The sequence below is a fragment of the Microcaecilia unicolor genome, chromosome 1, assembly GCF_901765095.1.
Source record: "Microcaecilia unicolor chromosome 1, aMicUni1.1, whole genome shotgun sequence".
In the NCBI taxonomy this organism is placed as follows: Eukaryota; Metazoa; Chordata; class Amphibia; order Gymnophiona; family Siphonopidae; genus Microcaecilia; species Microcaecilia unicolor.
Window position 1 is genome coordinate 622386118 of NC_044031.1, and position 23575 is coordinate 622409692.

At 42.5% G+C, this 23575-nt stretch overlaps 1 protein-coding gene across 1 annotated transcript in view; it reads right to left on the reverse strand.

Annotated features, from left to right (window-relative positions):
• Positions 1 to 23575, reverse strand: part of PUF60 (poly(U) binding splicing factor 60) — a 303002-nt gene that overhangs the window by 102533 nt on the left and 176894 nt on the right. The window contains exon 5 of the mRNA XM_030220385.1: positions 11931 to 12092. Within this exon, the coding sequence (XP_030076245.1) occupies positions 11931 to 12092 (162 nt within the window). The remainder of the gene's footprint in view (positions 1 to 11930; positions 12093 to 23575) is intronic.

Genomic DNA, 23575 nt, shown 5'->3' on the forward strand with positions numbered 1-23575 from the left:
GGTTATAAGAGGCCACCTTTGGTGAAAAATTTTAGGCTCCCCCTAATCAACAAGTCATCTGGTATGGACACTTTTACTGCAGCTATGCTCTCCTGGAGCCAATCAAAAGCTTGTCCCTTGCTTTGACTGGGGAGCAGCAAGAGGCCTTAGACGCATACTATTGACACAAATGAACGCATTGATAAGTGGCTTGATAAAAGAGGGGGAAAGTTTCAAGCAAAATTGAAAAAAGCAGCACAAAGTGATGTTTTTTCAGACATTGTTATAACCTATTCCTGTTTTTTCATTTCTGTGTAATTTTTTTCTTTTTTGTTCTTTTCTTTTTATTCATTTGTTGAGCCTCCCCAGCCTTCACCTGATTTCTCTCTCAACTCCCCTTGTGTTTACCTCTAAAGAGTTTGGCTTCCTGGCTGCGTTCCAGCCTGCTCCCTGCTGCAGTGAGCCTTGGCTCCTGGGCCCTGCACCCCACACAGCTCCTCCACCCAAATAACGCTCTACAGACCGAGTATGAAGACCAGCAAGACGCCGATCACCACTGGCCCCATCAGGCGTATGAGGGACAGGATCATGGAAAGGAGCATGTCTATCGTGGGGCTCTGCTCAGCTCAGCATCCCTGTCCCAGTTTCTCTCATCCCCACATTCACCTTTATAGATGAGCTCTGGACCTTTTCTCCATCCTCGCTGCCTCAAAGTCTGTCTTCCACTGCACAGTGTCGGCCAGGCTCTGCAGATATTTGAGCTGCACCATGCAGGAAGTTGGGAAGTCATGCAATTTCAAACCCCATGAGACTTCCTCAACTTCCTGCACGGCGTGTCTCAAGTATCTGCACAGCCCGGCTGTACGGGGGAAGACAAAGACTTTGAGGCAGCAAGGAAGGAGAAAAAGTCCAGAGCTCAGTTGTAAAAGTTAACATATTGGGGGGGGAAGAAATAGAAAACCTGGGATTGGGATGCTAAGCAGAGCTCCGAGCCCTGCTGTAAAGGTAAACTTGGGGGGTATTAATTTATTTGTAGCATTTATACCCCGCTCTTTCCCACTCGATAGCAGGTTCAGTGCGGCTTACAATGTATGGGTACAAAGTATCACAGAGATAATGCGTTAATTGCCCACTCTTACAGTTTTTATAACTATTACTTCATTTATTTAAGGAATACAAGTTAACCAACACCTATAATCACTCATGTAAAAAGTAATTGCCCCCTTTCTCTTTTTAACTTAATCAACCAATTGACCAAATTTAATTGATAATTAAATTCAGTTGATTGAATGCAGTCAGGCTTGACTGCAGCCAGTCCTCTTGAATCTAAATCACAACATATATTGAACCTTACCATGAAAGTGAAGAAGTCACCACAAAGTTTCTAGAAGAATGCTATGCCACTATCAGAGGAAATTTCAGTGAGATGAGAAAAAAAAAGTTATTGAAATATATCAGTCTGGAAAGGATGACAAAGCCATTTCTAAAGTTCTGGGACTCCACCAAATCACAGCAAAAGACATTATTCTCTCAATGAAGAGGACTAATCAATCATGAATTTTCTAATAGTGGCGGCCTGCCAAAATTACCCTGGGATGTCACAAAAATCCCCGATCATCCTCCTAAGAACTGCAGGCCTCTCTAGCCTCAGCTAAGGTCAGTGTTCATGACTTCACAATAAGGAAGAGACTGGGCAAGAATGGGATTCATGGGAGAGTAGCAAGTTGAAAACTGCTGCCATCCAACAATCACATCAATGCTTGTCTCACATTTGCAGAAACAAACCTGGATGATCCCAAAGACTTTTGGAATAATGTTCTATGGACAGATGAGTCAAAAGTGGAACTTTTTGAAAACACAGGCCCCATTATGTTTGGAATAAAGCAAAAACAGCACTCCACAGTAAAAACATACCAGCAGTCAAATATGGTGGTGGTAGTGTGATTTTGTGGGGATACTTTGCTGCTTCAGAACCTAGAAAACTTGCCATTATAGAAGGAACCATGAATTCTGCAATGTACCAGAAAATTCTCAAGGAGAATATCCAGTCACCTATTTGTGAGCTAAAGCTCAAACATAACTGGGTTATCCAGCAAGACAACAATCCACAACAAAAAAAGAAAGTCTATATCTGAATGGTAGGAAAATCAAAATTAAAGTTTTGGATCAGCCTAAGTCAAAGTCCTGACTTAAACCCAACAGAGACACAGTGGCAAGACCTGAAATAAGCAAAGATTCTGCAAAGAAGGAAAAATGTCTTACCTGATCATTTTCTTTCCTTTAGTCCTACCAGACCAGTCCAGACTAATGGATTATGTCCATCTACCAGCAGAAGGGCACAGAGAAAAGAAATAGCTCTTGTAAATCACCCCTTAAGGGTATCATACAGCCTGGAATGTTCAGTATTTTGTTTAGCCAAACAGTGGTACCTCTGACCCAGTTAGTGGCCAGAATGAAAACTTGATACCATCTGTCTTGTTCAGCCAATAATTGCAAAAAATGGCATACAGGTATTTCACTTATGCTGTAGAAGTGATGGAGTGAACCCAGAGAAAAATATCTGTAAAGAGAATGACAAAATCTCCTCCCAGGATATTGAGGGAACGGTATGCCACATGACAGAAGGAATCAACAGATAAAGTGGGTGGGTGTCTGAACTGGTAGGACTAAAGGAAAGAAAATTATCAGATAAGAAGACATAATTTTAGCTTCCTTGTTGTCATACCAGACCAGTCCACACTAATGGAATGTAGCAAAGCAGTATCCATGTGGAGGGGGGGGGGGGGGGGGGGGGGGGTGGCGTAGCTGATACAGATGCAGAAGAAGAAAAAAAACGAGTTCTCTTATATGTGAAAGCCAAAGGTAGAATAGCTAGAGAACCCCAACCCAAGAAAAAATCAGAAAATCTGACACAAAAAAGAAATGACAGTTGGAAATCATTGCCAAAGAACATACCCCAAAGAGAACGTACATCGAGAACGAGGCAGAAACCGATGTGGAAGGCCGCAAATGTTACACCTGCGAACCAGACCACAGTAAATGAAAAACTGAAGAACAGAGGGCCATGATGCCTGAAAAGTCTCAGGATGTGGTAAATCCAGAGTACTAGAGAGCAACAAGGTAAACCAAATGCTGGAGAAGTGGCCTAGTGGTTAGGGTGGTGGACTTTGGTCCTGGGGAACTGAGGAACTGAGTTCGATTCCCACTTCAGGTACAGGCAGCTCCTTGTGACTCTAGGCAAGTCACTTAACCCTCCATTGCCCCATGTAAGCCGCACTGAGCCTGCCATGAGTGGGAAAGCATGGGGTACAAATGTAACAAAAAAAAATGTAATGGCCTGAAGCAACAGACATCGAGCTAAACAAGCCCAACCTAGAAGGACCAGTAGAAGACTAAGGTAGTAGGCCCAGACAAGGAACTGAAGAGAATGAGAAAGAAGAAGCAAAAATCCAGCATGTCAGGAGGCACACTTCTCAGATGAGAATAGGAAGCAGCAAATCCACTCTGTAGAGAAATAACTTTCTCTTTCACATCCAAAAAAGGAACCAAAGATAATACCATGAGAATCCAATGGAATTTCTGAGAGTGCCGGAGATGTAAGCAAAAGGGAAGAACATCAATGGCTGAAATATAAGCAACTCTAGGTGGAATCATCTCCAAGCCCCAAGAATGGAAAATACAAAATGTAGTCTTCCGACGTCTTAATGAAGGGAGTATAAGACGCTAAGCCCCGAGGAGTAGGAAAACACCCTCCCTGGTAGTCAGCCCAGAGATTGGGTATCCACAAGTTCCCCTCGACCAATTGAAAACCATGCAAAATAACACAAAAAGATTCCAGGAAAAACAATCCAACTGGGCTAAAGTTAAAACTACATAGTATAAACCTGCAAATGCAACTACATTTGTGACCACTGGTGGTATCAAGAAGACACCAACCGCAAGACACAAGACATAAGCGTTCCAGAAATAGTTCCAACTACCAAAGACTCTGAAAATGCTAGCCATCAGAGGAGATTAAGAAAGATTGAAGGCAATGGAGCTCTCAATATCCTACCCAGATTCTTGAGGCAGGTGGCCAAGTGACAGCAGAGTCAGTAAGATTAAACACCAGTGAACATGGAAAGGAAGGAGTAGCCGCCTCCCATTAGGAAAGAAAAGCTAGGCTCAAGAGCATCAGTGATATGTCCTGCAGATGGAGAAGGGGTAAGGCCATTCCAAAGAGGACAACCTCAGTTCAAGACAGAGAAATTCCCTGCCACAGCTACAATGACAGAACTGAGCCTCAACAAAGCATGGAGATATGAGCTTACCAGCAAAGATGGAGCCGAGCTCCACAAACAAATATGAGGAAGTTCCCACAGTTAAAGCTAAAGGTCTGCACACCAATACAGAGCCTTGTTTTGTTTCAGAGATAGAGCTGCAAAGCCCATATCTCAAAGGTAGCCACACTCCATACTGAGAGATGGAAATGGAAACCACTCTCAAAGACGGAACTATGTGGCATATACCAAGTGTCCTAGATCTAATCCATTTCCAGAAAAGGGAACTGTTGTTCAAAATCAGAGATGGAGCAAAGCTTCTCCTGCAAAGATGGAGCAGAGTTATTTATTTATTTATATTTGTATCCTGCACTTTCCCACTAAAAGCAAGCTCAATGCAGCTTACATAGTAATAGGTAACACAGAATTTTGTTATATAAAGTAGGAAATTAAGTATAACATAATAGAAGGATGGATGGGTAGTAAATGGATGGGTAGGTAGGTAGAGACAGGTGATAGAGAGAGGAGATAGATTCTGGGACAATGTCGTTTTCTCTTCAGTATATGTAAGGTAGATGGGTTCATGAGATTAATCTGGGTCTTTTGGGTAGGCTTGTTTGAATAGATGGGTTTTTAGTGCTTTTTTGAATGGTAGGTGGTCATGGATTGCTCGGATAGGTCTTGGGAGAGCGTTCCATTGACAGCTGCCCAGGAAGGAGAAATTGGATCCATAATAAGTTTTGTACTTGAGACCGTTACAGCTGGGGTAGTGCAGGTTGAGGTACTTTCGTGAGGATACAGACATGTTTCTTGCTGGAAGGTCGACCAGATTTATCATATAGTTCGGAGATTCTCCGTGTATTATCTTGTGGATTAAAGTCTGGGCTTTGAAATTGATACGTTCTTTGATTGGGAGCCAGTGCAGTCTTGCACGGAGAGGAGTTGCACTATCAAAACGTGATCTGCCAAAGATGAGTCTTGCTGCTGTATTTTGGGCGGTCTGAAGTTTTATTTAAGACATAGGCTTTGCAGTAATCAGCATGGGTAAGTACCGTGGATTGCACTAAATTCTGGAATGTTTTCTGGGGTAGATATGGTTTTACGCGTTTCAATATCCACATGATTGTGAACATTTTCTTTGTGGTGGATGTGGCATGATTGTCGAGGGAGAGGTGGCTGTCTAGTGTCACTCCAAGGATTTTCAGGTTTTCAGAAATGTGGATTGTAGTGCCGGAGATGGTGAGACAGAATAGCTCAACAAGGAGGTACACTCTAGAGGCACAGAAGGCCACAGAATGAGAAGGGCTGCACACTGAATTCATAGGAGACTGATCTGCACTTGCACTCCAGAGATGGTTCAGCACTTGACAGTCCAAGGAGAAGAGATCTACATGCAGCGAAGAAATGTGCTGTACATCCAGAGATTCAACTGCGCTGAACATCCCATAATGGAACTATGCTCCACCAATACAGATGGAGAATGCGCACAACCAAGAGGAATTGTGTTCCACAAACAGAGAAACAGAGGAGATACACATCTAGATAAGGATTGTGCACTATGCCAGAGCTGGAAGTATGTTCCACACCCATAAACGGGTTTGTGCGTAATAACCAGAGATGGGCCCCTGCTCGAGAACCGGAGAGGAAGCAGTTCTTGCCAAGCAGAGAAGGAACAATACCAGACCCACAGAGACAGAGCCAGGTTCTACCATCTGGCACCGAGCCATTTGCAACCCATAGAGATGGAGCTGAGTACAACAATTAAAGATGAAGCTATACTCGGAGTTGCAAACAACTTTCAGATTTGGAGATGCACTGAAATATCAGAAAGGGAGCGGTGCTCGGCATGCAGAAATGGTCCCATGTTGGAGATTCAAAATCAAAGCTAGGCACAACAAGTATAGAAGCTGTGCCCCAACTTCAGAGATGGAGATGAGTTCAACATTCAAAGATGGAGCTGCGCTTGAGATTCAGAGATGACGCCATGTACAACATTGAAAGGCGGAGCTGTGCTCTACAAGTAAGACAGAGTTATGCTCTCTATTAAGGATGTAGTCACACTCTCCCCTCACAAACCAAATGATGCTGTACCATCCAAGAGAGGGCCAAGCTCTATCTACATTGATGCAGTCATCATGTGCAAAAATGATAGGCGCACAGTTCGAGGATGGGACTGCAGGCTATATTCAGTCAGGGATGGATCTAAGTTCCATATACTGAAATGCAGAAAACATACAGTCAAAACTGCAGAGCAGGAACAAATGTTAATGGTCCTACGGAGAAAAATAAACATCTTGTCATAGGAGACTGACAGTCACTAAGAACACAGAAATGGCATACCAATGGTAACCCAGGCAAATTTACTTAGATATCTCGGCACAGGAGCTGTGCCAATCAACAAGAAACTCAGAAAGCAGTCAAGAAGAAATTGTGCAGGCAAAGCGAATCAAGGCTAGCATTCCGCAACTGTACAGAAAAAATGCACCAAGCATCACTGATGCACAACATGAAGTGCTTCCTGTAACAAGAAAAAGCACCATGTACAAGGAAGCAGACACCCCGAGAGGAAACTGAGAAGGCTGCAAAAGAGCCTGAGCCTAAAACAAAAAAATGTCTTAGGCATTTGCTCAAACCATAATCAGGAAGGCAATGAAGAAACAAACAAATCCACCACTTGCAAAGGAGAGTGAGGCCCAAGATGAACGCTAGAAGGTATACCCCAATAATATGCATGGCAAGAAGGGAGGGAATATATAAATTACAGCGTAGGCTGGTAAACAACAAAAGTGCAAAACCCGCCAAATTAGGCTGATAGAGAAAACAACTCAAGCCTGGGAGCAGAGTCAGAATGGTGCAATGTCCAGCAGATAACAGAAAAAATAATTCAAAACTAGCAATCCCAGAACTACCCTCTGCACTACAGGCAGTAGACGGAGGCCTCCAGAAACCAGGGAGAGCTGGCATGAGGCGACCACTAAGACAGAACAATAAGTTACCACTGAAAGGAAGGAAAAACATACTGTAAATGGAGAAAGGCAGTAGAACTCCATAAGAGCCGTCAACTGGCTAGAGGGAAGGGTGTAAGAGAACCCACAGAGAGAGTAAGAGACACACCCAAGCACCCACAACCACTGCGTGAGCGTAGCATGGGAAGGGAAACACTGTCTAGTGATTGAAGCAGTGAATAAGAAGACAATGAGAACCTCCAACCAGGTACAATATACAGCTTAGATTGTGAGCACATTAGGGACAGTGCGAAGTACCTGCAGTAGAAGTTGTAAACCGCATAGTTGCCTCAGGGATCACTTGAGCTATATCAAGTACTGAAAATAGATTAAATAAATAGAGCGAAAGAAAAACACCTCACAAATAATGAGGCACAGAGGGAGAATTACACAAATTGAGTTTGTGCTGTTCCTGGCACCATGAAAAACCAACTAGGAAGGGAGACCAGCAACAGTACTTACCATGTGAAGGAAGAAGCTAGTGAAGTAGGATACCTGCCATTAGAAAATACTTCCTCTCACACACCAAATTGAAGGTTGGTAATAACCTCCCAAAAATCCTCAAGACCACTAAGAGCGAGGGGGGGGAGGGTGTCCAAGCTTCATCCAGCATGTTAATAATTAAAGGAGTTACTATCATCCAAGAGGAAACCTCTTGGAAGTTGCTAAAAAGCACTACAGGAGCTGCACTGTCGATCAACCATCTGCTTGGAGACAGAATAAAATATTGAACATTCCATGCTGCATGATACCAAGGGGAGATTCACAAGAACTATTCTTTTTCTTTGCCTCCTTTCACTGGTAGATGGACATAACCCATTAGTCTGGACTGGTCTGGTATGACGACAAGGAAGAGCAAGCTAAGAATCCTCAACAGCAATGGAGGATTCAAAACACAGGAAGCTTTTGGTTGCAATTATGGCTACTAAAGGTGGTGCAACCAGTTATTAAGTTTAGGGGCAGTTACTTTTTCACATAGGTGATATAGGTGTTGGATAACTTTGTTCCTTAAATAAATGAAGCAATTTCCAGATAACTGTTTGAAATATTTAATGCCTGCTGCAACCTTGGGCCATATGTTTTGGCATTGCCCTAAAATACGACATTTCTGGAATGGTCTGGCTGCAAATGTAACAACTGCAGAATGTAACCTTGCGACTGAACTCTAGGAGTTGTTTTGATGTTTTTTCTGTTGCGCACCTTCTTCCAAAAAGGCTTTAAGGGTTTTTTTTAAACAGACTATGCTTATGGGCAGCAGATGTTATCTTGCTCTGCTTGATGTTGACAGAGGCCCTTTTTTTTGACACATTGGAGGTCGGAGATGATCAGCCTTTTGATGATGGAACGATTGAGAGTTCAAATATTAGACTCTGTACCGGGTTTTATATATATATATATATACAAATGCAACAAATATATATATATATATATATATATATATATATATATATATATATATTTGTTGCATTTGTATCCCACATTTTCCCACCTATTTGCAGGCTGTGTGGCTTACAGTATTCCGTAATGGCGATCACCAGTTCCGGATCAAGAAATGCATAGTGGTATTGTAGTAAAGTTTGTACAAGACAAACTAAATTAAGCAGTCAAGTGTTAAAGATTTTTTACCGGGGTAAGAAACCAAGTGGTATTGCGTTAAAGTTCAGTAATTGACAGTGTAGGTAAGTAGTCAAGTATTGAAAGTTCATTTTGTCTATCTCAAGTATCGGTTTCCTTGTCTGATAAGTACTGTGGTGGTATGCCTTTTTGAACAGGTTGGTTTTTAGTAATTTTCGGAAGTTTATTAGCTCATATATTGATCTTATGGCGTTTGGTAGTGCTTTCCATAATTGCGTGCTTAAGTATGAGAAGCTGGATGAGTATGCTGATTTATATTTTAGTCCTTTGCAGCTAGGGTAGTGGAGGTTCAGGAATGTTCGTGCTGACCTTTTTGTGTTCCTGGTTGGTAAGTCTATGAGGTCTGTCATGTAGATTGGAGCTTCGCTGTGAATGATTTTGTGTACCAGGGTGCAGATTTTGAACGTAATACGTTAAGTGGGAGCCAGTGTAATTTTTCTCTTACGGGGTTTGGCGCGTTCGTATTTTGTTTTTCCAAAAATGAGTCTGGCTGCTGTGTTTTGAGCAATTTGGAGTTTCTTAATGATTTGTTCTTTGCATCTGGCATAGATTGCATTGCAGTAATCTAGGTGGCTTAGTACCAGGGCTTTTTTGAGGGGGTACTTTGGGGGTACTGAGTACCGGCACCTTTTCTGCTGTCTGCTAAAATTCACCCATGGACCCCAAGTTTTAATGAAAGAGCTGAGGCTCTACATACCAATTCTGCCTTGTCATACATTCTGTGACCAGTTGCAGGGGGCTTGGCTATTGTGGGATGGGTCCCTCAGTGATTACCCCACCCCTGAAGAGTGGCCTAGTGTCACAATGGTGACTGTTTCCTTGTCTCTACGCACCTCGCTCCCTGGTGGCCAGAACCGGTGGCTGCTATGGACTGTCACCCGTTCCAGATTTCAGCCTAGTCCAGTCGAGATTTTCTGGGCTGCCAGACTTGCTTTTATTTTTTGTGCCTGAACAGCACCCGTAGCTGACTTGTGATTCCTGCAGCTTAACTTCAGCTGCTGATGGGCTTTATTAGCCATCTGGAAACTTCTGTGTTTGCCTTTGCATCACCTAAGGCCCTGAGGTTTGTTGGTGTGCTTTGTTGCACTTCTGCCTAGTCTGGTTTCTTGTATGAGTTCCTTATCTGATTCTAGTTAGTCTGTGTGTAGATTAGCTTAGGTTTATTGCTTATTTCCTAGTCTTGTTTCTGGTCTGTATTCCTTGTCTAGTTTCCGTTTGTCTGTGTTTCCCTTTTAGTGGCAGATTTGCAGCTTTCAGTCCTTGTTCTTGAGCTTGCCTGCTTTCTACCTAGTGTTGTATTGTCTGTCTGAGAGTCCTAGTATAGTATTCTGCCTAGCCTCCCTGGTGTACTCTAGACCCTGTGTGTATCCTGTTGGTATCCAGTTCCTGCCCTGTCCTATAAGTCCTGCCGGCTGCCTGCACCCATATATACTTTTTTTTTCCTGACTGGCAGAGACAGCTAGAAGAGAGGGATTGAGGGGGTGGGACAGTTGATTTACATAAAACGAAGATAATTATAGGATCAAGTTGAATGGTAGGACTCTATATATTATATTATTATATATATATATATATAAAACAATAACAACAGAATATGGATGTTGAATTTATACATAAATGAAGAGGAGTGTGGTAGCCGTGTTAGTCCACTCTTAAGGTTATCAATAGAAATCAAACAAAATAAAACATGGAAAAGAAAATAAGATATACCTTTTTTATTGGACATAACTTAATACATTTCTTGATTAGCTTTCGAAGGTTGCCCTTCTTCGTCAGATCGGAAATAAGCAAATGTGCTAGCTGACAGTGTATATAAGTGAAAACATTCAAGCATTACTATGACAGTCTGACAGGGTGGGAGGATGGGGGTGGGTCGGAGGTATGCATGGGGACATCAAAGCATATCATTGATATTCTAACAGGATGGGTGTGGATAGGTGAGGGGTGGGATGATCAACAAAGACATACAGCTTTATGGTTTATAATGGGCTAGGAACCCCAGATCCTTGTTAAGTCCTTTCTGTTGGGTGTTAAAATATTCAATCATTCTGACTTCAAAGGTCTTACGTTCTTGTATGGTTTTAAAGTTACCTTTCAGGATTCTCACTGTGAAGTCACTGGTACAGTGTCCTGGTCCTGTAAAATGTTGACCAACAGGTGTGGGAACCCTACTGGCACCAGCATTGTTCATGTGATGTGATGTGATGTGATGCCAGATGCTTAAGACAAGATTCAATTTACATAGACATCACATGAACAATGCTGGTGCCAGTAGGGTTCCCACACCTGTTGGTCAACATTTTACAGGACCAGGACACTGTACCAGTGACTTCACAGTGACAATCCTGAAAGGTAACTTTAAAATCATACAAGAACGTAAGACCTTTGAAGTCAGAATGATTGAATATTTTAACACCAACAGAAAGGACTTAACAAGGATCTGGGGTTCCTAGCCCATTATAAACCATAAAGCTGTATGTCTTTGTTGATCATCCCACCCCTCACCTATCCACACCCATCCTGTTAGAATATCAATGATATGCTTTGATGTCCCCATGCATACCTCCGACCCACCCCCATCCTCCCACCCTGTCAGACTGTCATAGTTATGCTTGAATGTTTTCACTTATATACACTGTCAGCTAGCACATTTGCTTATTTCCGATCTGACGAAGAAGGGCAACCTTCGAAAGCTAATCAAGAAATGTATTAAGTTATGTCCAATAAAAAAGGTATCATCTTATTTTCTTTTCCATGTTTTATTTTGTTTGATTTCTATTGATACATAAATGAAGTAATTACAAAACCTGTGTAATGTGTTTACTCAGGTTCCATTCAGAGTGACATATATGCACTAATAGGGGAAATACTTTTTCACATCACTTTATGTGAAAATTTGAGTACTACTATAAAATCTCACATCCTCTTAGGACTGAAGAAAAGATCTTACCAATGAACCTCCTCAGAATTCATATCAGGAGTCCCCCACAATTCTAACACTAAATTTAGTGCCCCCATCCCCAATGTTGATCCATCATTTAAAAAGACTAACCTTGTGTTTCATCGTCACAGAGTCCCAGGACATATCGATACTCTTTATAGGTCCAAATGGAGCAAAGGCTTGGCGAATGGTGTCTTCTCCCAGCTCATAGTAGATTGATCCCACATACACTCGACACATAATGGCTAGAGCACGCTGCCTCTGAGCCGCCATCTGCAATGGAGAGAGGAACTAGCTGGTTAGCTCGGCAGAGGCCACATGTTCCTGCAATGCAAAGAAAGAAGAGGGTTTTGCTGTGCCCCAATCCCACCCATCTCCAACCCTATCAATCCCTGCAAGTCAGTGCCAATCCATTTTCTACCCAGCAGCAGCTCAGCCCACCTGACCTGTCTCACTAAGCGGAGGAAGTAGGTTATTGAGTGATGCACAGAATGCCAGGGAAAACAGAGGCAATAAAGATCTCTCACCATGACTCAAACCACGTTCTGAGGGGACCCTCAGCAGAATTCTAATAAGACCACATCTCAAACAGTGCCAATTGATGAGATACTGAATTAAAAGGGAGAATCCACTCCAGATCTTCTCAGCAGCAAAACAACATCTGTTGCACTAATCAGTGAAACAGCCCATAATGTACAGGGTCTCTGTTAAGCTGTACAGGGCTAACCAGGTAACAAAAGCATAATACTTGCAAAGGCCACTTTTATTATTGCCAAGGAAGAAAAAGGGGAATCATCTTTGGACAGGCTAGTTTTTCATTTTATTTCATTTCATGCTCAACGGACTCCATACAAGCTATCTAGTTTCACAGACACAGCTAGTTAAGAACAAAGTGATAAACCATGCAGCAAATCTTAATACAAGCACACAAAATATTTCAGAAATCTAACAAAATCACAGACATCTTAAAAATCAAACACACCAAATTTGTCAGTACCGACACATCCACATATTGAGTCAGGGCCTGTGCAATGAGGGCCACAGTAACTTTTCTCCATGCTTAGAGGCAAAAAAACACAAGAATCCAGCCTGTGTCCATTAAACTACCTCTTCTTGTCTCCTTCCAGCATTTTCTCTCCTTGGGCTGGCTCCCAATGACTTCCTTGCTTTTAGTTTTTGATTTCCTCAAACCCTGTGGCAAGGGCCAGATTTTGTAGCCCTCATCACAGCTGTGGACGCAATAATACATTAGAGGGATAATTTTATAAAGGGTTTTTTGCATGTATATACCAACACACACTTAAAAGATCTCTTATGAAATTACCCTCACGTACAAATATATGCGTATTTGTAGGCAACTCAGGTGAAGACATGATCATGAGTTTGGGCAAAGCATTGGTAGAGTCATGATTTCCTTGTCCGCCGAACAGGAGGAGGAGGAGGAGGAGAAAAAACACGTGCTAGATGCTTCTGGATTTAGATCTCCAAAAACTTGAGAGAAGTTATTACAGTTCTCATAGCATAGATTCTGAAGCCCAAGTTAAAAATGTGAATATGTTAAGGTATTGATAAGAATTTGGTGACTGGTTGTATCACTTTTTAATTATATATAAGTCTGTACAGCTGCATTTGCTGGGCTGTGGATTATGCTTATTGTATATACCGAGTTTAATTTTGTGGATCTGAGATTTCCACATTTGAGCTCTCTTTTTAAAGGGAGGAGTGGCAAACATACAAATCTTAAATAATATTCAAAGAGAAACACCACTGGTGCTTTTCATTATAAATGTAATGGCAGTTTTATGATGAAAACTAGTGTCTGAAGTAACTTTTTAATCCTCTAATTCTTTACACAAGCATTTCAGATAGATGTTTTTTTGTTCGGCTTTTTTTAAAGGGCCATTGTCAGAACTGGTATGACAAAATTAAAAGACATTTGCAAAATATGTGCAAATTGAACCAACAAAAATGGACTGTCCTGACCCTACTAACCATTAGGAGTCAAACACTGCAAAGCTGTGCAGGGTTCCCACACATTACTTTTCTATAAGCATGAATGTGGAAAATATGACAAAAAAATTTTTTTTTAAACCACTAAAATGATCTAACATAAGGATTTCAAAAGTCACCACCTCCTCAAAATATTCTCCCCAATATATCAAACCTGACAATTTCTATTTTCAAACATTAAAGTCCCATACTAAATTTACCAGATGCACGAGACTTCACACTCTCACAAGGATATGAGGAGTGTAGCGCACCTTTCAGCACTCTGATGATGCTACTTTATGAAAGGCACTTTAAAGTGAGATCAACTGTCTGGGATACAGTGAGGATGGGACTTCATGCTACTTTCCTACTATGCTCAGTGTACCATGCTAGTTGGGGTGAGATGAGGGAATGTAAAAATTCCTGGTCTCAAGGCAGCCTGGGCAAGTATACTGCTTTTCCAGCTTTCATTTAGACACAGGCTAAAACTGTGATCTTATCAAGAGTTCCACTGTGGTCTCTGACATTCATGAAATGCATCTTTTTTGTAAAGGTAGGCTCCTTTATTTGGAATGGCCATTTAAAATGAATATTATTAATCACTCAAAGGAATTTTGTATACAGCTAACACAAATAAAGGACCATAATTTCTTACAGAATTCTATAAAGTACTCTTAACATTAACAGAGACAGGAACTCTCACCTTGACTAACACCGCAGCCCACTGTCACCAGACTAATTCTCCCATACCCTGCAAGTGTGACTGTTTGCCTCATGCTACCTTCCCATCTGTGCCCACATATCACCTGACCCTTTTCCCTGAATCAGAAAATGCTGTCCGATATGGCACAGAATGTAGGCAATTCTGGTCCTGGAGTCACACAACCACAGGAACTGAATGACCAATATATGGAAACCTCATGCTTATGAGACATACCCTGTGCATATTTAGCTCATCCATACCTATAACAACAAGACTGACTGAAAAGCAGTAGCCAAGGACCCAAGTTGTTTCCTCTGTGCCCTAGGGCCAGTTGCTTTAAATAGTGAGATCCTTCCACCCTACGTGGTCACAAAGGAAAGCTCTGTAACATGGGCAAGAAGAACAAGCGTCTTCACTCATGTCTTGTCTAGAGAAGCCATAGGAGGAAAATGGAATGGAAGTGATGAAAAACATTGCCAAGAAACCACTTGCACCTTACCCAAATTCCTAAAGTTAGTGAATATAGCTCTGCCCAGATTCTCTCCTTATCTCCTCATTAGATGTGTCCCACTCCCATCTATTATTTGGCTTGAAGGTGCAACAAAATAGCATTACAGCATGAAATTATGCAGTTGTAAATATGAAAATCCTTAATTTCATTTTCCAACAAGTCAAACCTCCCTATTGCACCAACTTGGGCAGTAAACATATAGGAAGTAGTTTATAAACTTTCTTCATGGGTAAACCCTGTTTTATTTGTGGAAAGGATTTTTATAAAATTACCCCAGGAGTTATGTGCATATAAAGTAGGATTAGAAAATATTAGTACCTACTTTAATGAGACCCACAAGCAGGTGTGTTTCAGGGAAGCAGTTTGGAAAGATCACAGGCAGAGTTGCAAACTAGGCTCATACCTTATAAAATACATGCATACAAGTACACCAGCTCATGAGATGTAAAAGTACACATGTATTTTACCCATGATGCAGCTTCCATAAAGCTATTTTATAAAGATACACAGGCACCTATATCTTTATTAACTAGCCCCAAAATAGGAGTCTACTTGGACTTCCTACATAGGCAACCTGTTACAAAATCACCCTCATAAAGTAGAGACATGCTAACCAGAACAATGGATCTAGATCTTCAGTAATCTATAAATTCACAAAACAAAACAAAAATGAAACAAAAAACAAATAGAGAAAAAGCATTTGGGCAAAAAATGTACAAAGGCAAATCACTCAAATTTTATGCTCTACAAGAGCCTGAGAAGCAATCTTTGGATTAAAAAAGTAATAAATTAGATAAAACAAAGCAAAGAAAATAACAAGATAACTTTTCATTGGGCTAACAATACATTTTTTATTAGCTTTCAAAGGCAATGCATTCTTCTTCAGATCTGAAGCTAAACAAAAAATGTACTGTTAGCCCTATAAAGGTATTGTCTTATTTTATCTATATTTATTACCTTTAAAAGTGGACTAACACATCTACCACATCTCTTTGCTCAAGACAGATTAAAAAAATAAACACAAACACACCCTAAAGCTTAAAAATCAGAGCATTGTTCAGTAGAAATCTTATTTATATATATCCCAAAATATGTATATACACTTAAGAGATTCATGTATATATCATGAGTATTTGGATATGAAGGTGAAATTTTACACTTACCTGTTAACTTCCTTTCCTTGAATCTTTCTAGACCACTCCAGACCAGATGGGTTTATGTCACCCTAGCAGCAAATGATGAAGACAGAACACAGCTTTGAAGGGACACTATCCGGTTGTAACCTCAGATCACTTCCCAGACTTTTCTTGGCAGCATGAATAAATGGTTACAAACAATGCCAAGAATGATAAACAACTAAGTGGAATAGAACTTTCACAAGTTAATGCTAAAGGACAGCCACAAAAGGAAAGCCCTTTCTGCCCATGAGATGCTGACATTCTGGCTGCAGTCTTTAGTCTGAGACTTGGCACCAGACCTGCCTTTGAAAACCACTGCAGCCAAACAAAAATTAGCCCTGAAAGGGGAGTTTACTTAATCAAGATTTGAAAAACCTAATCTGCTAACCAGTGCTAGAGCCATAGCCACATATGAACCACCAGTATGGCAGCAACTGAGCAAGAACAAATATACACAAGATCTCAAAGCACGTCGTCCAGAAAAGCCTCTCCAAAATTTAACTATATCACCACTGGTGATGCAGGCATCTGCTACGTCCACGAGGGCCCTCACATACATACCTGCTGCAAACTGATGCCTGAACAACAAGGGTTGAAGAACTGAAGCCTTGACTGAGGAACAATTTCACCTTCCAGTCATGCAAATCCTTAAAGGCCCTCTACTAGAATGGTAGTCTTCTTGGTGATTGCTGTCATTAAAGCACTCACAGTGGATTTGTGCAAACTTATCTAAGTCTTCTCAAGAGAAGGTGTGGAGCTGCCCATAACACTTGGTTCACTATAGTCCCCTGTTCAATGCCTCCCATTCAGCAAGCATCATCTATGAGAGGGCATGATAGAATGGAAAGACCTTGAAGGGTCTTCCCAGATCCTCCAAAATGGGATCCCCCCATCCCTGGGCACTCCTTGCCCTGATATGGAAATATGGCATAGGCATTTTATTTTATTTACCACGCACCTGGAATGATGTCCCATTACCCATTCGTAGTAATCCCTTATTTGAGAGTTTTAAATCGGAGTTAAAAACCTGGTCACTCAATCTAGCGTACAGAGACTCAGGTTAACTGAGATTGCCACCTGAGACCCTGCTGTTCTTGGAACTCCCCTGCTAGTCCCCCGATTCCCTATCTTTTGGTTTCTAATTAATTGTAAATTTTTGTTTTGATTTTTTTGTTTTATCTATAGTATGAAGTTCATTGGCTCTATTCTGTAGTTTTATACTCTCACCATCCCATTATTTTTATGGAGTTCCTTTCTGTTTTTAGCCTGTACACCACTGTGTTCTGCTATGTCAGTTTTAACGGTATAGCAAGTTTTATGTTCAAACGTTTTTTATTGACATTGTTCAACACCAACATTGTCATACAAGCTCTGCATATAACGTCCATCCAGCCTCAATCTAATATACAACAATTGCTAACTAGCATACAGCATATGTAAATTTTTTGCCAACATTATTACCCCATCAAATATACCAATCCTCCCCCCCACCCTCTCCTATTCCCTCCCTTACCCCCCCCCCCCCCCCCCGTTACCCCAGACCTGGATAACCATTCAATATCAGCCCGTGGAGTTCACCCTGTATTTAAAAGTAAACTACGGCCTCTATGGCTTAGACTTTACAAATAAGGGCCCCAGATAGCCAAAAATGTGACTCTCTTTTTCTGTGAGAACCTAGATTCTCCCGCCTCCCACGACACCAGCTGATGTAACTGGTTTCTCCAGTGCCAGTATGCCGGTGGATCTGACCGTCCAGTACTGTAAGATACATTTCCTGGCCAATAGGCTCATCTTACGGATCATTAATGTTTCAAAGCGATTCCGCCCTCTAAAGGACCCCGGAATGTCTAAAATCAATTGTTCAACTGTCCCCAAGATCCGCAGCCCCAACCGCTCCTCCCAAAAACCTCGGACTCGTGTCCAGAACCTTTTTAAAATTGGGCAGCTCCAAAACATATGCAGCATTGTGCCAGGCTGTCTTCCACATTTAAGACAATCCAGACTACGATTTCCTCCCATATGTGCTAGTTGAGCTGTAGTTACATATCCCCTATGAATGCAACGATAGGCACATTCTCTCAAACGAGCATCTGATACTAACAGGGGTATTCGTGCTATTGATTTAGTGATATCCCATGAAGTCACTACAACTCCCAATTCCTTTTCCCAAGCACTCCTCAGTTGTCTATAGTCCCTGGGGGGCAGCCATCCTGATATTGTTTTATGAAGTAAGGATATTGTGAGTTCGCCCTCACCAAAAGAGTGAAAAAATTCTCGTATCCTTTCCCCCAACCGAGTTCTCAGAGGATCTGCCGGTAGAGAAGTGATATAATGTCGCACTTGACGTATAGCAAATCTATTCCCCCAGGAGTTGCCTACCTTTCCCAATAACTCCACGTCGGTAAGGGGCTGCCCATCTTCCCCCACCAGGTGTTCCAATTTAGAAATTCCCTGCCTAGCCCATTCAACAAAATATCGGCTTGACAATCCTGGCAAAAATGCACCATTCCCACGTATGGTTATCAAATCTGTTGTTGTTGGGTCCCCCCTAGTTGACGTATGAGCACTCCCCACACCTCTCGGAGCGAGCGCAACAGCACACTTTTACTTAATCCCTCCGGTAGATCTCGCGTTTTGTGGTGTAAAAGCGAAAAAAGTTGATAAGGTTCCCAAAGTGCTGCCTCCAGCGCCGTGGGAGTATATCGTTGTGTATCTAAACACCAATCTCCCAGATAACGCAAATGACATGCTTTATTGTATAATTCTAAATTTGGCATGCCCATTCCCCCTCGCTCCAGCTCCCTACTAACCGTGAGAAACGAACCCGTGGCTTCTTGCCTCTCCAACAGAACTTTGATGCTAACTTGTAAAAACTCTTTAGGTCTTTCCGTCGGAGCCAAACTGGGATGGTCTGCATCACATAAAGCCATTTGGGGAACAACACCATTTTAATCATGTTTACTCTCCCTAACACTGACAACGGCAAATCCATCCATCCTTGTAGCATCTGCTGGGTCTCCTCTAACAGCCAAGTAATATTCAGATCATATAACCGCGAGAGATCCATAGGCATCAAGATTCCTAGATATCTAAAAGAGGTTTGTGCTTTCCTCAGGGGGAACTCGCCTCTCCACCGCCTCCACACTTCCTCTGAGGAGGCCAAGGCCTCCGATTTCTCTAAATTCAAACTGAGGCCCGCATAGTCTCCGTATTCGGAGAAGATCTCTAATAAAGCGTTCAGGGATTCTTGTGGGTCTGTTAAATGGACCAAGATGTCATCTGCGAAAGCCGCTACCTTAAAGACCTCGCTTCCTATCTTTACCCCTGCCACCGCTTTCTGTTCCTCAATTTCTCTCAACAAGGGATCCAGTGATAGCACAAATAATAACAGTGGCAGAGGACAACCTTGGCGTGTTCCCCAGCCTATTTCAAAATCTTTTGTCTCAATCCCATTTACCGATATTCTGGCCTTTGGCGCTGAGTACAATGCTTTGATCCCTGATAAAAATCTATCCGTGAAGCCATATTTCTGAAGAACAGCATATAGGAAATTCCATTTTACTTTATCAAAAGCTTTTTCAGCGTCAAAGCTTATTAACAAAGAATTTTCCTTCCCTCGACATCTGGCTTCTAATGAGGTCAACACCTTGCAAACATTCTTAGTGATTTTCCGTCCCCTTACAAACCCCACCTGGGAGTAGTGTATAAGATTTGGCAGAACTCTCGCTAATCTGTTCGCTAAGATCTTAGCCATCAATTTCACTTCATAATTTAGAAGCGAAATGGGCCTATATGATTCAACAAGTTCCGGGTCCTTCCCTTTCTTGGGGAGTACTATAATACAAGCTGTATTTAAATCTGGAGGCATCCTTTCCTGCTCTATTAATATGTTAAACATTGCAGCTAAGGGCTCATGATTTCTTCTCCCATGATCTTATAAAATTCCGCTCGGTAGCCGTCTACTCCCGGCGCCTTAAGCAGTGCACTTTGATTAATCGCCAGAAACACCTCGTCTGGTGTAATAGGAGTATTAAGTCGCTGTGCCTCTTGAGAGGATAGTGTTGGTAATCCCATCTGATCTAAGTAGGAGTCTCCCGTCAGACCATCATCCGGCGGGGCCTCATATAATTTTTTGTAATATTGATAGAAACTCTCACTAATTTCCTTGTCCGTGTGGACTTGTTCTCCCTGCCTCTTCTTCATAGTCAAAATCCTGGTTTTACCCTGCTTGGTTGCAATCAGGCGCGCCATCAAACGACCACATTTGTTCCCATGCTTATATAATTGATATTTGTAATAGATTTGCGATTTAACTGCTCTATAATGAAGTATTTCATTTAATTTAGTCTGCAAGAGCATTAAATGTTGTCTATTCTCAATGGAGGCCTGTTGCCCATATCTTCTCCGAGCTCTGCATACTAATTGACTCAACCTCAATATCTCTCTATTCCTAGTTTTACGTTTGTGAGCCATATAGCTAATGATTTCTCCTCGAAATACTGCCTTAGCCGCCTCCCAGTACAGGACCGGTCCAACGTGCATTGCATTATGTACTTTATAATCCCGCCAACTCTGATGTATGGAGGCCCTGAAACCCTGATCCCGATAGAGCTCTGCGGGAAATACCCATCTCTGTGCCCCTCCCCTCTCTTCCCGAGGCGCCCAGCTCATTTCCACCCAGGCATGATCCGATATCACATCTGCTCCTATTGCAGATGCCGTCACTGAATTGAACATCTGTTCTGAAATCAACAAATAATCAATTCGTGCCTGTGTGCCCTCGAGAGGTGTGTGTAATCTCTCCCCTGCGGATTGAAAGTTCTCCAGACATCCACTAGCCCCACCTGTCGACAAAGATTAGGCAGCCCCCGAGACTCCTGTCTAAACTCATTCCTCCTAGCCCCAGTACTGTCAATCAAGGGGTCCATCACCATATTAAAGTCTCCCCCTATTATTATGGTCAAAGATTTGCTCATTAACAGTCGCGAAGTGATCATCTTATAGAACTTCCGATCATATTGGTTCGGAGCATATACATTGCCGAACAACATAATTTGGCGCTGCACATGAGCCTCACATAGCAGAAATCTGCCCCCTGGATCTGTGAAGTTCACCTCCACCTTATCCACTATTCCTTTTCGAAACAGGATGGCAACCCCCCCTTTCTTTCCTTGTGCCGCTGCGGATACACAATCCCCCACCCACCAAGTTCGCAATTTAGCATGTTCCCCAGCCGATAGATGGGTTTCCTGAAGGAAGGCTATATCGACTTTATGTCTTTGCAAATGTTGCAAAATTTTTGAGCGTTTAATTGGGGACGAGATCCCTCCCACATTCCATGTAACTATTTTTAGTGGACCCAGGTCACATAGAAAAGCTGATCACAAGATGTATTCCATTTATACATTGAAGAGGGATGTCCCAGCCTCCACCCCTCCTCATACACTGTCCTTAGCCATTTTAGTTCATTCTCAAACCCCACTAGCCGTATCTTCCAGGTCTCAGTCCCCCCCCCATCCCCCAAACCCCCCCCCCTTCCCCTTTATGAAACCCAACTATCCCCTTAAACCCCAACTTCCCTTCTTCTAAACCCAAGCCTCTAAATGAGACCATCACGTATAACACCTCCTACCCCCCTCCCTCTCGTAAACCAACTAACACAAAATGCTTCCCCTCGTCTTCCTCTCTTCAGTATATCTCTAATTTATGATTATGTAACTTTTCCAGTTAGTCCAAAAAACAGCATTTAACAAACTTCACAAAACCTTATTCCAGAGTTCTCAAGCTGTCTCTCTGGTCTGTAAGGAGAATCCTCCACAGCCCTCTGCAAGAATGTCCCCGGGATGGCCCTCGGTAGTATCACTCTGATATTAATCCAAGCCACTCTGACAAATCGCCTCAATTCTTGGTGTAAAGGTTATACCTCGATTCTCTGTAGCATTCCATTCAATAATCCCAGACTTCTGCCCAGTCCATTCTGCAGCACGTGCCCAAGAGATTCTAATTGCCTAGTAAGATCTCATAAGCTTCCTCCTGTGGCCACAATCCTGTCGAACCACCAACTCCGCCCAACGAATTGGGTCTTAACATCTTCCAAATCTAATTAACTTTTTGTAATCCAGTATGTTTTATCCATGTGTCCCTCGATCCCATCTTCCATTAGATATCTGTTGATCCTCCATTTAACCTCTCAGTCAGCGATGTTCCACCGAGTTCAAAAAAGCTTGTGCTTGTTCGGTCGTTGTATAAACCTGTGTGACTGCTTGATAGGTGACTCTTAGTCTAGCTGGATATTGCAGTGCAAATCGAATTTTCTTTTCAAAAAGTTTTGTGCAGATAGGAGAGAACTTCCTTCTCTGCATCGCCACCACAGCAGAGTAATCCTGGAAACATAAGATCTTTTTGTTCCCATATTGCAGCTCCTGATCTTTCCTCAAAGCTTGCAGTATTGCCTCTTTGTGCGCAAAGTTTAAGATGCGGCAGATCACCACTCTTGGACGTGTGGTTTCCACAGGCTTGGGCCCCACCCGATGTGCTCTCTCTACCTGGAGAATTCCCAGGTCTTCTGGGAGTTGTAGTTGTTCTGGCAACCATTTTTCCAAAAATACCCGCAGGTTTACAGTCTCCAAAGCCTCAGGCAGACCCACCAATCTTAAGTTATTCCTCCTTGATCTATTCTCGAGGTCTTCAAGCTTTCCTTCATAGCTTTCCACCATGGATTTAAGCTTAATATTTTCCTCCTCCATTTTGTGCACTTTGTCTTCGAGAGCTCCATGACGCTGTTGATACTCCGCTAGTTCTTTGGTAAGCTGTCCCAAATTTTCCTGGACTACCGTTATTTTACTGTCGATGGGCCCCAATCGTCGATCCAGCAGAGGCTCCATGGCGGCCGTCACCTCCGCCGCCACCTCCGCTACCCACACGGAGCTCAAGGCCGTCGCAGCCGGGCTCGCCGGCGCCGCCATTTTTTCCTCGCCGGCCCGCGTCTTTTCTTTGTCTCGGCGAACGCTTTTCGCCGCCATGGATTCTTCCGTGAGTAGCGCCGATTTGGTTACCTTCCCTTCTTATTGCGGGCTAAGGTGTTTATCGGTTCTTTACTGGGGCGTTTTCCTGGATTTTGAGGGTTAAGTGGGTAAGCTGGCCGGAGCGGAGGTTTCAACGACCGCTCCTGGTCATGGCGTCACGTGATCCCCCCGGTATAGCAAGTTTTAAATAAACTATAAACTATTAATAAACGAAGAGAGCTATTCCTCATCTTTTTCTGAGAAGAGGTCTCCCCCATCATGCAACACATCCTTTAAGAGGGAGCTCCTTCATCCACATCCTTCTCACCCCATACACTATTCATAAAGTACAGAGGTGATATTAGGGCCTG